The 15,443-nt window shown below is 35.5% G+C and overlaps 1 protein-coding gene across 2 annotated transcripts in view; it reads left to right on the plus strand.

The window, feature by feature from the left end:
• LOC144970394 (uncharacterized) overlaps positions 1–15,443 on the plus strand; it is a 55,097-nt gene that overhangs the window by 20,983 nt on the left and 18,671 nt on the right. The window contains exon 3 of one of the 2 annotated variants that reach the window (XM_078909976.1): positions 5,782–5,823. The exons of the other annotated variant lie outside the window; for it this stretch is intronic. Coding sequence (XP_078766102.1) covers positions 5,782–5,823 — 42 coding nt within the window. The remainder of the gene's footprint in view (positions 1–5,781; positions 5,824–15,443) is intronic. 2 annotated transcript variants of the gene reach the window in all.

Below are 15,443 nucleotides of genomic sequence, written 5' to 3' on the forward strand. Positions count from 1 at the left end.
AGAGAAAGAGAAAGAGAGAGAGAGAGAGAGAAAGAGAGAGAGAGAGAGAGAGAGAGAGAGAGACATACACAGACACACAAAAATAAACAAACACACACACACACACATAGATTTATCCTGAAATGCAAAGTTATAAAAAGAGATTATTGATTAAAAGTAACGCAACAAGTATCATGGGAGATACGAACCGAGAAGTCATTGATCTACTAACGTGTGTCTATGCCCCCTAGCCATCAATCGATTCACCTTTCCAGTGAAAGAGTAAACGTTCTTTTCCCAATTCAAACAATGTCAGCATTCTTTGACGCGGTATTGTTAAGTAACAGCCACATAGAGGTGAGTGCCAATCCTTGTCCCAGAATTGACGAAGTATCCCAATTGAGCCATGCCTCATCAATAATTGATTCAAGTAGAGGGCGATTTTAGCATTTATCTGTGGTTTATTTCGACATGTGGACAACTTCATCGTGTGCCAATTGTAAACAAAAGAACAAATTATGTGAAGCGAATTACTGAGACATTGTTATTGTATACACAAGTAAATAAGATAAGAGTTTGTTTGTTTTATGGGTTTTACCTCACTTAAAAAGCTTACTTTTTGACACTGTTAGGTCATTTCATCACTCGTGGGCACGTTACAGGTCAGCTGTCTCCATGTATCACTGTGTGCATGAAGTCTGCGTTGTTTTAAAAATAATGTTTGGTCATTCTTAGGTTATTTAAATATGACATTCTCTGTCTTCCTCTAGATCTCTTTCCTTCGATCATCCCAGATGTTACCAACTTTTCTATTCCGTCTCTTCTCCATACATGTCCCAGAAACCGTAACTACCTCTTTCTGATGGTATATATCAATATTCTTCCTTTTCTCACTTTCGCCAACACTTCCTCGTCCATATACTTGTCATTTAAGTAAAAAGGGAAATAACAGGTGGGAAGTTGTAAATCTGAAGTAAAAAACATTTTAAAAGGTAAGATAAATGGGACTGGTTCAATACGCTTCAACAGTCGCAACGTCACTTCCCCCGTAATGACGCATGGTAACTTAGTATCTGACTCTAAACTATCGGAACAATGGCGGACGCCCTTATGAAATATTTCTCCGACGAGCATAAAAGTGTAACCAGAGGGGGAAAATAATCCCATTATAAATCTGATCATGTTTTGACTTTTAGACATTCTAATCACAAGACATATGAAAAGTTCTAGCCAGCATGAAGAATAAAAGTACCGATTTCTTTGTTTCGAACCACGATGGTCGCCATTGCTGGGCGACGTCACATCAGACTATTGTATCCAATTAGGGAACAGAAGATTCTACGTGAAATCCATCGAATGACTAGGTCTGCTCCAGAGGAAATCTGTCAAGTCCATTTCTTGAACTCATCCCCTGCTCCCAGGACCGTCTCAGAATCATCCTTTTTTGAGGGACCATCACGTCGCCGCTCCTCAAGAGCTTGGGGTGCCCCATTGGCTTCAGGGGTGACGTCATACGACTGGAACAGCCAAAGATGAAAGGTTTCATCTAGAACGATCCAACCGTAGCCATCGTTAACATAATATAGCCTGACACTAGAACCCTCTAGGACTTATAGTTTGACGTCATTTTTAAAAGTTTGTGCAGCGTCTAGTGAGTTGTCGTTAGTAGTGATCAAGGAAACAAGGGACCCCATTGGTTGAACTGTTGAATACAACTCACGATTTGTTTTCTTTTGCGGCCAAAGACTGGTCTTTGACGTCATTTTTTGGACAGTGTCAGGCTATAAGTCAACGATGGCTACGATACAACCCGGCGTCAATACAAGATTTCCCCTTCTCCTTGTGCCACATTCAATACATATGATGACGAAAAGACAATTTGGATGATGAAGTCTAAGAGGCATGTTTTAGAAACGTCTGTAATAATTAATTGTATTCATCTTAAGATAAATGATGATATGATGTTATATATGCCACACATGATGTTCGTTTAAGCTAACTACGTAAGGTTATTTTTAGAGTACACATTATATTTATAATGTGAAAAATAACCTTAATGCTTTCACATCAACAAGTAGATTTAGTACCAAATCGAGATAATTCTTTTTTTTTTTGCGCCAAAATAAATAATGACATTATTATGATAACGATAACATTTTCTAGTGCTAAATGCCACCCACATTAGTTAAAGTTCTCAGATATATGTATTGTATCATGTAGATCTAACATCCAGGCAGCGAATGCTTTTATTCTTGAAATGTCAAGATCATAATTTTCAGTCGATCGAAATGTCTGCTCGAAGCTGTATTGCAATTTTATGTTATATTATTTAAGTCTTATTTATATCGACTAACTCTTGGTTCGAGCGTACACTCATGTGCGGCTATGTGGTATAGTGATATTACACTCGCTTTCGGATCGAAAGGTCCTGGGTTCGAGCCTCGCCCTCGGCGCATAGTTGAGTCCTTGGAAAAGGCTCTTTACTCACACTCTCTCACCGTACTCAGGTGTAAAATGAGTACCTGGCCGTTAACAGCGTTGTAATATCGCCTAACAGGCGTTATGTCCCGTCCTACATGTTAAATGTTGCTGTTGACCAGGACCCCTTGTAAAGCGCTTTGAGCACGTTTAGTGGATATTGCGCTATATAAAAGAAAAGCTCAAAAAAATAAATTGATAGGATCGACACAATCTTGTGTTAGATTAATTCTAAGGACAGATTGTATTTCCTTTCCCTGCCATTTCTTTGATACTCTAACTGAAAAATGGACTCAAAGACTATGCAGCAAAGCTTTCAATCTATTAATTATTCTTGTTATAGTTGCCTTTGGTGTGAATATTTTGTAGGTTATGTAGACACTAAAAATAACATATTTGACGTACTGTTCATTTCGCTTAAAGTCTTATTGTCGGGAAAAAGGATGAAAATATCGATTAAGCGGAGTTGCCTTTTAAACATATCATCATAGTCATCATCATCATCATCATCATCATCATCATCATCATCATCATCAACATCATCACCATCGTCGTCGTCGTCGTCATCATCATAATCACAAAAACAACAACAACAACAACAACAACAACAACAATAGTCAACATCACTATCATCACCACCGCCAAAGCTGATGGTTATCCTCATAGACATACAAATCGATAGATTGAAATTCCAGCTATCCAGGCTGTCATAATATTATGTTGAGTGAAACAAAATCCGGATTGGAAACACTGGTGTTTGTGAGATGACATTCATTATGTTAGAGGTGGATGGCTGAACATCAATGTGAGTGCTTGTGTAACTCTTTGAGTGTGTGTGTGTGAGTTCGTGTGTGTGTGTGTGTGTGTGTGTTTGTGTATGTATAGTAGGAGGAAGAGGTTTATGAAGAGAGGTCAACGGAGGAAGAATGGAATGTAGTATTATGTTTGTTTGTGTGTGTGTGTGTGTGTGTGTGTGTGTGTGTGAATCTGTGCGCATCGTTTATGTCATGGTCTAAATGAGTGCTTAAGAGCTAACTCGACTACATGCATAAAATAAAGATGTGAAGAATAAGGCCCCCAGAATTTACTAGTTACTTTTTAAAATAAAGAACAAATGGCGATTTGTTTAAGATGATACGAATAGAAAGATGAAATTTAATTAAATGAGTCTTCTGATAAATGAATGGTGATCACAGTTACAAATGAGAATATAATGATATTACGCATCTTATGCGATCTTGATGAGATGATGACAATGTTAGATATTGCGGGCGGACTTGTGGGGTTCCACTTCCAGTTTGAGATTAGTTACAGTTATTCCTCCGACGGGCCCAGGCTTGATAAATTCTTGACAGTGATTGAACTGGCAAAGGTGACAAAGGAAGCTCCGACGTCTTGAGGGCGGAAATCAAAACTAGTGAAGTGTTCCACAAAGTCCCGAGACTTAGATATAAATCTCGAAAACATAGATAATATTATGAGGAGTGGAATAGTATGGCCGTCAGGGCATAGGTTATTGAGAGAAGTGAGTGAGGAAGATTAAATCGAGCAGCTTTTATAATAAGTGGCTACGTGACAGAAGGTAGAACGAATAGTATTCACTAATTTGAAATTAATTCGAGGGAAGGCTATAAAAGGAAAGACGATCTAATATTAGAAGGTAAAGTTTTTCTAAGCCAACCGAAATATAACTGGAGTGAGATGAATTCAGTTCTTACTAAAATAAAACTTTAATAAAATAAATGTGAATAATCGTTACTGTGACAGTTTATATAATCAGAATAATTTGATTCCTGTTTTCCTTTTTCTCTCATTTCATTGTGTTTCTTAATAAGTGTTAAAGGTCAAGCTATAAGTAAAATAGCTCTAATACAAGTTGACTAAAAGACAAAATTTAGGATTTCCAGTATAAACAAAAAAAATATTATTGACACACAAATGATTATTCAAGCTCCTTCTACTCCTCCTCCTCCTCCTCCTCCTCCTCCTTCTTCTTCTTCTTCTTCTTCTTCTTCTTCTTCTTCTTCTTCTTCCCCCATCTTCTAGCTGGTAATTCATTTTTTAAATTGTTATTTACTTCTTCGAGCTTCGGACAGCAGCATTTGCAATATTTAATCAACACCTATTAATCTCCCGTGTCAGTAGAAATGGTGGTGAGTGGTGAGAAATAAATAATAAATGAGCATTGACTGCCACTGACAATCTAGCTGGGTCTATCGGTATATATGACGATGATGATAATAAACATCTAAAAATTCACCATCGCTAAACAGAATAAAATCCAGAATAGAAATAAAGATATATTATATATATATATATATATATATATATATATATATATATATATATATATAGAGAGAGAGAGAGAGAGAGAGAGAGAGAGAGTATTTACGTCCGTAAGTTACCCATTAACATAACGCTTTTCAGGAAATCAAACGTTCTAACAAGAGTTCATGTCATTTACTTCACGTCTTGCTTGTACAGCTGATGTTAAAATGTGATTGTCAATATTTGAGTTAAAGCAGCAGTAATAATCATCTTCTTTTCATCTGTTTCTCTTCGTCCTCCTCCTCCTCCTCCTCCTCCTCCTCCTCCTCATCATCATCATCATCATCATCATCATCATCATCATCATCATCATCATCCTCCTCCTCCTTTTCCTCTTCCTCTTCATCTATTTCCTCTTCCGTATGACCCAAAGGAGTTATATATATATATATATATATATATATATATATATATATATGTGTGTGTGTGTGTGTGTGCGTGTGTGTGTTTGTGTGTGTGCGTGTGTGTGGTAAATCACTTTTTGGTAAATCCAAATAGTCGAGATATACCTTCCTGCATCACAACTGAGAAACCGGGAAGAGGATTATATATATATATATATATATATATATATATATATATATATATATATATATATATATATATATATATAAATATATATATATATATATATATATATATATATATATATATATATATATATATATATATATATATATAATCAGTTTCAGTTACCTAAGTAGCAGGACATGTCAATTTTATCAGTCGAACCAGGGACTTACCGGTCCCAAGTTGGGTTTCATACCTCAAACCGCAAAGCCGTGTTAATAAAAAGATCTCTGATTTAGCCCAGTATCCTCTAAACATGCTCAACTCAATCTACAACAGTTAACAGTTAGTTAATATGTAATTTGTTTTCAAACGGATTGGTCGTTATTTTCGTTTCGATTTGATTGTAATGCATTATGTATAAAAAGTCATTTAAACATACTTATCATATTTATTAGTATAAATTTAATTTGCTGATTATTTCAGATCATTCTTGCATACAACAAAGTTCTTCAACCAAAAGTCGCCGTAAGTGAATGCAGAAAACCTCACGTGTACTATCGTATTCTATGTAGTAAAACTGGGCTAAACGTAACTTTTAGTTAACCAGCCCAGCCCTGCCCATAATAAATATGCACAATGCCGTAAAATAAGTAACTCCACAAAATTGTCTTTGAAAATTTTCATTGGTATTTCTGAAATTTTCTATTGACCCGTAATATATATAAACATTTTTGTAGCCGTGGAGAAATATGTGACAAAAAATAAATATAACAGCTTATTGAGACGTTTCAGCCTAAAAACCCTTCTTCAGCCAATTACAACAAAATTAGTAAAATCATTAATACATGACTTAAAATCCAGACAGACGACAGAAAAGTATTTTCTACGTCATGTCGGCGAGTACGATCTCCAATTTTTTTCGCCGACATAACGCGCCAAATACGTTTCTGCTGTTTGTCTGGATTTTAAGCGCTGTATGGATGTTTTTATTGTTTTTGTTATGGGCTGAAAAGAGATTCTCATCCCGAAACAATACGTGTTTGGTATGTTTGTTTTTTTCTAAGTTGTTATATTCATATTTAAAAAAATATAATTTACAGTCCAGAACTTCTGGCATCTTAGTTCTCACTTTGACACAGACCAAGGAATTTTTCAAAAACAAAGGAGTCACTTTACCAGTTAACTGCCGTACTCTGGAAAAACACATATTTAAAATATTTGGCCAGAAAACTCATCCTTAAGATATCGATCAATTTAAATGACATCATCTTGGCAAAAGATCTCAAACCTGGAACCCCGCTAGATCCTAGGTTTGAGAGTTTTTTCCAAGACGAGAGTCATTTAAATCAATCGATATGTGAAAGACAAGTTTTCTGGCCAAATTTTTAAATACGTGTCTTTCCAGAGTACGACAGTTAACTGGTTAACAATCCCGGGCATGGCTGGCTGGATTAACTAGATGTTACTTTTACCCGAAATGTTATTCTGTGCATCTTAATGTTTCTCTATTTTTGGTTTCAGTGTTTCCCTTCTTTCTCTGTTTGCTTTGGGAGTGTTTCACATCTTTCAAATATGCTCCATACATCCAACATCATATAATATACGTAGCACTGTTCTGTATGCCATCCCTATGCAATTACCTTGCATAATACCGATGTAAATATTATAAATGTCCAATAGCTATAAATCATCAAGGTTTGAAAAACAAATTTTAATATATCTAATTCCAATAAAAGTAGTCATTCAAAGCCATTAGGCTCACGCATGGAGCCTGAGTTTATCCCGGTTTCTATAGCGGAGAACAGACAATAGCAATTTCTTGCTAACCTTCGGATAGAACAATAGTCTATCGCAATGTACTTTCCGCCAGATCTAACACAGACTCAGTTACCCAATCACTGCTTTGTGGACAGAGGGGTCTGTGACAAGATATCTTCACCCGGGACCAATTTCTGTCCCATTGTGTGTTTAAAGCTAGTTCTCTAATAACTGAGCGACCGTGGCATGTAACGTTTTTACTTATCCTAAGTTTAAGGGCTAACCCACACCGAAGACTGACTCCGACGACCCGGCACTGCCGTCCTCTGCCGTCTTCCGGATAAAGACGTCGGGCACGGACAAAATACTAAGAATAAAGAGAAGAGCCGCCAGACTACCTATACCAAGCTCCAAAAAAAAATACCCCCCCCCCCCCCAAAAAAAAAAAACAACAAAAAAAAAACAAAACAAAAAAAAAAAACAAAAACAAAAAAAAAACAAACGACACAGCTTGGTGAATGGTCTAGCGGCTCTTCTCTTTATTATTAGTACACTGTATTTTGTCCGTGCCCGACGTCTTTATCCGGAAAATGGCAGAGGACGGCAGTGCCGGGTCGTCGGAGTCAGTATCTGGTGTGGGTTAGCCCTTACTCCTAGTATTTGTCCAGCCTCACAAACCAAATACTACCTGCCCGTTTTGATTGCATTTTCAACATGACATTATATCATATATATTTGCTGTATGCATGTCTGTCATCTTTGTGTTACTTTTAAGTTTTTCTTTTGTTGTCAGTTTTGGCCTTTCATCTTATAAAAACATGTTCCATCACCATGACCCTGTCTGTGAATTTTGCGTTCACGTTTGGTATTAATAAAATAGAGATGGATTATTTCTCTTAATTTGTTTATTATGTGCCCAAAGTGTTGTATGTGGCCATAATTGATAAACTATTACTAATTAGGGACTTGTTATATATATATATATATATATATATATATATATATATATATATATATATATATATATATAAATATATATATATTATATATATATATATATATATATATATATATATATATATATATATATATAATATATAAATCTAGACTCCCCAAATAGAGGAAAAATAAAATAGTATTACTTAAACTGACAGAAACTAAAATTTCACGTTTCCCTTTATTCTTACCATAAATTTAATTTTAATTATCTGGGTCAGCCAACATGATCCGTTTTGAGGCGCTGGGTCACAGTTAATAATATTATTGTTTTCTCGTCAGTCTGCAATTTAATGTCGTTATTTTATAGTATAGCCCTTACTTCTATATTGCATGTATTCAATATGTAAACATCATGTATTCATGTTATGTATGCAGTAGGCTGATTATTCCAGCAGTCTATATTCAGTTCATGTATTCTCTGATATTATGGGCTAATGCCCAAACGACCTGTGTTTTTTTCTCTCCAAACATTCGCCTTGCAAACAATATTCTAGTCTATTTATTGTTCAATTGAAACAAACTTCGGGGATCGTTTCATTTATTTGTTATATATAGATAGAGACATGGAATGTTTTCTTGTTGGTTGTGCTTTATTTGTTTTCTATCTTTATTTAAATATTTTTTTCTCCTGCTGTTTAATTGTTAGTCTTGTTATTTGGTGTTGTTGTTGCTGTTGTTGTTGTTGTTGGTGGTGTTATTATTTTGTTGTTGTTGTTAATACTATAATTTTTGGTTTTGCTATTGTTGATGTTGTTGAGATCGTTATTTGGCTTTTTAGGGAAAATGGAGCGACCGATTTTGGAAGAGAATATGAATTTTGAATGACATAATGTGTTGAACTCAATAAATACGCAGAGTAAATTGATTATAAAATCTAATTTAACCATTTGATCGACATTTTAATAATTTAAACGAAGGTTTTAAAACATTGGCAGTTCAAGATACGTTTTTGCAATCTACAATCAAACATTCGAATCCACATGCAATTTAATTCATTATTACTTAAACAAATGATGAAATATTAAAACCATTGTCAAACATTCGATAAATAAATGATAACTATTCTATCACACGTTTTATCTTATCGTACTCAAGGCTTAATATAGGAATTATCCTCTATATGCCTTATACAATAGTTTATAATTAAAGAATCTCATTTAGCTTGCATTCTATCATTCACAGACAGTTTTACACAACTTTGAATGCAAGGAAAAATGTATCAAAACGCAATGTAGAATCGAAAATTACTATCATAGAATACTGGTAATTGAAATTGAAAATTTGTCATGATCGAATGAATCATAATTGTAAACGCAATAGACTTTAAGTGAATAGATATCTTGGTTAAATATTATATTCATTCTATTCAAAACTTTAGATTTTAGGTCTTGTTGTTGTTGTTATTTTTTTGTTTTGTTTTTGTTGCTGTTATTGTGACACTGAAAACTTAATGATTATTGCTTTACAAGAGCTGCCGCATAACAAAGGTAAAAATGCTCATAAAATATTCACTTGAAATCGGCGTGAACATATTTGCAGGTCTGTTAACCGAACGCAATTATGGGACTGATTTAAAATTATTGTAATGGACCTTATTCTGATTCGATCTTAGACGATATGTGCACATAGACAGGTCTCGTAGCCAAACGCAGTTATGGGCTTGATTAAACATTGTTGTGATGGACATTATTTTGCGTTGGTTTGAGAGTATTTCCATTACAACATAGAGCCCATAATAATTTGGGTTATCAGACCTGCAAATAAGTACATGTCGGTTTGATAGTATTTCCAATAAAACAATGACCCTTTAACAAGTTGAGTTATCAGACCTGCAAATAAGTGCACGTCGCTTAATCAAATAAATACTTCAAGTTATGTCAATACGAGTAGGAAATGAATTTATTTGTGAAGAAAATAACAAAACCATGAAATTAAGTTTTAACGGCGCAATATCCACTTAAGGCGCAAAAAAATAAAATGACCAAGACCTATAGTAAGTGGTACCAAACAAACTGCAACACATAATATGCAGGGTAAAGCATTGTTAAATTATTTCAGCATAGTCAATGGAGATATCGGTCAGGTATTTATTTTACACTTGAGTACGATGAGAGAACGCGAATAAAGAGCCCAGAGCTCGAATCGAACCAGGGATCTACGGGTCCAAAGCTAGTTTTATACCGCAAGACCACATGCTTCCTTGTCTACTAAATGCCATAATGCTTAAATGTGACGTGTCCTATCAAACGAGTATCATTATGTCGAGGTGATTTAGATGTAAAAAAAAAAAACGGAACGCGCAGTCAAAATCATGAGACTTGGGTTAGGTTTAATACCTTTCAATGAGATGAGGAGGGGAAAAAAATAAAACAACAAACAAACAAACGAAAACAAAACAAAAATTCGCATTTATGACTTATCGCCTCACAACGGTAATATGTCGGGGTAAACCAGATGTCAAAATGTGATTTAAAAACCAAATTTTAATTTTTATCGGTTCAAGAATTTATATTCGTTCTCCTCAGTAAAGCTTAAAAAGTTAGCCCAGGTCTCATATGTTTGACTACCAATACAATTATTAGCATCCTAATAATCTCGACATAATATAACCTTTTAAGTGGGCGGGTATAATGTTTATTTTCAAACCCATTTTCAGAATCTCGTTTACCCCAACAAAATGCTGTTTTAAAGCGATGCAATTCATGATTAATGTGTCAAAATTGAATTTTATTTGAAACCAATCAGACTCATCAACTAAGAAAGAAAACCCCAACTGACAGCAATTACACAAACATTGTCATGCAATCGCAATGAAACCACATCAATAAGTCATTATTTAATGCTTTTAATCCAATCCTCCAGGCATGTATTGTTTATCTACTTGACAAAAAGAAGAAAAAAAAAGATACATTTTAAAAAATACACTCGGAAGTAATATTTGAACTATGAATAGGTGAATGTAGAATGAAATAAAAGAGGAGGTTCCGCAAAGCAGCAACGGGAAAATGACCACTTGATATGGAAAGAAAATGTAAATCAAGAACAATAACCCGTCTTTCTCCTCAAACCAGTCCACCTCCTCAATTCTCCTCAAATTTTAGAAAAGAGACGATCGTCAATTACGAATAGCCAGTTACATCAGTCTAGAGAAGTTGGTGGATGGGTGGGTGGTAATGCGGGAACTTGTATCCTCGAATGTCCCATCATTCTCTTCGGGAAGATGTTCTGAAATCTGAATGAATTTCCAGGTTCCTGCCAGGTATGGTTGTGGTCTCCAGTCCAGCTTCAAGACTGGTTTGGGGGGATTCTGGGTGACTTCTTGAAAGGTATGGACAAGGCATTGTCAAAAAGCAGTCGCCACCTTACACATTTTTGGCTCGGCGAAATTTGTCTTTCCTCTTACTGCCGGTTGGCAACACTGATCTCTTGCCAAAATTCAGTAACCTTAAACGAGTTTGGGCCTGCAGACTGCGTTTTACCTAATTCTGCCGCTTGGCAAACGCCGAGATCCTGTAAAAAAGGCGGTCACATTACACAGATTTGACTCCGAGAGGTACGTTTTCATTTGGTAACGCCGGCGAAGTATCCGAGTTGTATCCACTGCGCTGTAATCCGAATGGTCCCGGGTTCAAGTAACGCTTAAGGAACTTTCGTTTTTTTTCCTTGGGTAAGATTATTAACCTCGAATTTGCTCACTTGGACAACATGGGTGGTTCCTGTTGACATCATATATCTTGATGTGTGATGGATTATCTATATCTTCATGGAATGCCTTGGCGACGGGATCTATTGGTGTCGTTGCGAAAGGGCGTAGTTAAAAACAAATAGATTTGGTAACGCCGAGGTCCTGTCAAAATGCAGTCGTCTCAAAGCAGTTTGGCATTGAGAGTGGCCTTTTCCCTCATTCTACATTTTGGCACGGCCAACGTCCTTTCAAAATGCGGTCACATTTTAAACAAGTTTAGCTCCGAGAGTCGTCGCGTTTTCTCTCCTGCCGCCGGCAACGCCAAAGTCACACAATGCTGTCACACTTTACTATTACTTCTAACTGCCTTTCGGCAACGCTAAATTCCTGTCAAAATTCAATCACCATACACAAGGTTGGTCCCATCAGTCGCGTTTCTTCTTCCGACTGCCATAAAAGCAAGACGCAAATTCCACCACCGCTACGTAATACTTGTCCAATGAAGCATACGATTGTAAACCAACTTATTGAACTCGAAAAAAATACTGCACTTAACGTTGCATCAAAATTGATTAGAACATAAAAATGTATGCCTATAAAAAACGGACACCCTGTTGATTAATATTAATACTCTCAACAATTCATTAGAATGCATACATTAAGCCATTCAACCGAGAACGTTTGTTATGAGGCTATTGATTACGTTTTGATGAGATATGGGAATAACGATCAAACTAGACTATCTGAAGCTGTAGACTGCTATAGTGTGAAGCAAAAATAGATATATAAACAGCTTTGAATTAGAACAAAATATTTAACAAGGAACATTTCGGGCTCAAAACCACTCTTTACCCAACAGCTAAAACAATTAAAGTGTAATAAAATACGCTGCGTACAAGGATAAAAGGAAGTCGAGGTGTAGTCACGTCTAACTAGGAGATTTGAGTTACGATGACAACGATGATGATGATGATGATGATGATGATGATGATGATGATGATGATAATGGTGATGATGATGATAATGATGATGATGATGATGATGGTGATGATGATGATGATGATGATGATGATGATGATGATGATGATGATGATGATGATGATGATGATGATGATGTGATGATGATGATGGTGGTGGTGGTGGTGTAATGATGATGATGATGATGATGATGATGATGATGATGATGATGATGATGATGATGATGATGATGATGGTGATGATGGTGGTGGTGGTGGTGGTTATGATGATGATGATGGTGATGGTGATGGTGGTGGTGGTGGTGGTGGTGGTGTGGTGGTGGTGGTGGTGGTGATGATGATGATGATGATGGGGCTGATACTTGACAATTATAATTGTATTCAAAGGAGGTTTGCATGGGTGAAAACTGTCCACTTATTGAAATTCTAGTTTCTTATCGAGGCCCGCCTATTAATCTAGATTGATTTATGTTCAGAGGTATTTTGCATTAACCCAAATTCATTCCATTTCAATCTTATATTTCACCCCACTAAATTCATTTTGCTTATAGATAGAACGAAGTTGACGTCACTCAGGCCTTCGTTATTGTTTTTTTGCCATCCATCTTTATGAGGAATTCTCACTAAACTGTATTAACCAGACTATAAAAGTTCAAGGTTACACAAAGTTTTGTGTGTTGGTCCGGATGGTAATTTTCTGAGTTTCTTAGCCAAGGCATAGCATCTATACCCAAAGGTTAATTAGACAAAAGAAAATAGTCACACATTTTTTCCCCTCAGATGCTTTCATCTCATCAAAGGTTTACATCATCCTGTTTGATGCAACCAATACATCAATCTGCCATTTGAATCCGTTTTTTTTTCTTTCTCAGCAAATATATTCTTTTCCATTTTATTAAGTCAACTTGACATTCAATAGGTCAAATTCTTACTTTCATTTTGTGCAAATATAAAACATTCTTATCATTCTAAACTTCTTCAAAGGGATTATTTGTCATAGAGTCAGAAGGTAGGAAAATCAGTTTACGAAAAGTTTTAAGTTTCAGGAAGCCTACCCCACTCAGTTCTTTATTATTATTTTGAGACAGCATGTTAGTGATTAGCTCTCAATAAATTATATCCACCAGTCTTTAAACGTTCAAAGCTACACACACTTTAGTGTGTTGGTACGTTATATCCGGCTGGCATTGAATATTTTTTTTACCTAAACGCTTAGCATCAATTGCGAGTAAATTATTCACACGGTCAATTTTACAATCATGGCGTAAACTTTAATGTACAGATAGGTATTTACTTAAGAACGGTATGGTTTATACAATACAATACAATACAATACATAATAAGATCTTAATTAGGCCAATAGTGTGGCCTTTGTTGCCCTATCATAGTGATAAAAAAAAATCTGATATGCATTAGTAAGACATAAAATACAGAATATCGATTATAAAACAAACATAAATTACCCATCGCATTCAAACTTAAGGTGGTGTAATTCCTTATCAACACAGTTCTTTAAAACGTTGACAATTTATGAAAATCTAAATTAAATCGTAGAGAACAGTAAACGTCTACAGCTTGTTTATTGAGTTAACAGTAATAGGAAATAAATAAATGAATGCATAATTAAGTAAACTAATATATACATAAGGAGGTGTTGTTTAATGCGAAACATGTTCTTTAAAAATATACAGTTTTAAGCGAGAAGAGAATCTAACCGTTTATACAATTTGTCATCATGATGTAATATATGAAAATAAAAAACCCACCAAGAATAAATGACAAGATTGTATATAAATGGTGGAATGACGACTAATTATAAGTGTCAAATAAAATGCAATAATTTCGAACAAATTCCATTAATGAATTATACACGCCTCTCTAGAGATTCTCTGAGTGTTGCTGTTAAAGCTAATGAATCCTTTCCACGACAACGATCACAAGCGTTAACATCTGATTTTATGTTGAAACCTATCAAGTTGGTTTGCTTTTTTGTTGTTGACATTTCCCCCCTAACAACCCATGCAAAAATAATATAATACATTTGCAGCTGTGTTTATGACATCTATTCTTTATAAAAATAGGGTAGAGGGTAAAGAATTCTCTCTTAGCCCATGTTAAAATTTTCCCAAGGAGCGCTTGATTAATCATCATCATCATCATCATCATCATCATCATCATCATCATCATCATCATCATCATCATCATCATCATCATCATTCATCATCATCATCATCATCATCATCATTGATAGCGTTGGCAGCCATTTCTCCCATTCCTCTCCATTTTTCTGTTGCTCCGATGGTGTTGCTATTTCTTTCCGCGTCCAGCCAGTCTGTCAGGGAATCCATCATACTTTTCGCTCTCTGTCTTCCAGGGCCTCTCTTTCCTGTTACCTTTCCGGTCACACTCAATTTTTCCAGGCCCTCTTTTCTCATCATGTGGCTTAGGAATGTTGCCTGACTTATTGTGCCAACTACTTTTCTTATACATCCAGCATTTTTCAAGAAGCCCAGATAGATAAATGGCGGTATATCATTTAGACATTGTGACAATTTTGAACTCCACTCTCTCTTTAATAGGAAGTCAACAGAGAGACCTAAGGATGGGCCTGATGTGCTTTGTAGAAAGGGTCACAGATCTAGTCAGCCTAATGATAATATAAATATCATATTCTGTTAGAACATCTTCACCCATTCAACCAACAAAATATAGATAGAATGAAGTTG

This window comes from Berghia stephanieae, chromosome 4, assembly GCF_034508935.2.
Source record: "Berghia stephanieae isolate SIO BIC M18660-M18661 chromosome 4, UCSD_Bste_1.3, whole genome shotgun sequence".
Taxonomy (NCBI): domain Eukaryota; kingdom Metazoa; phylum Mollusca; class Gastropoda; order Nudibranchia; family Aeolidiidae; genus Berghia; species Berghia stephanieae.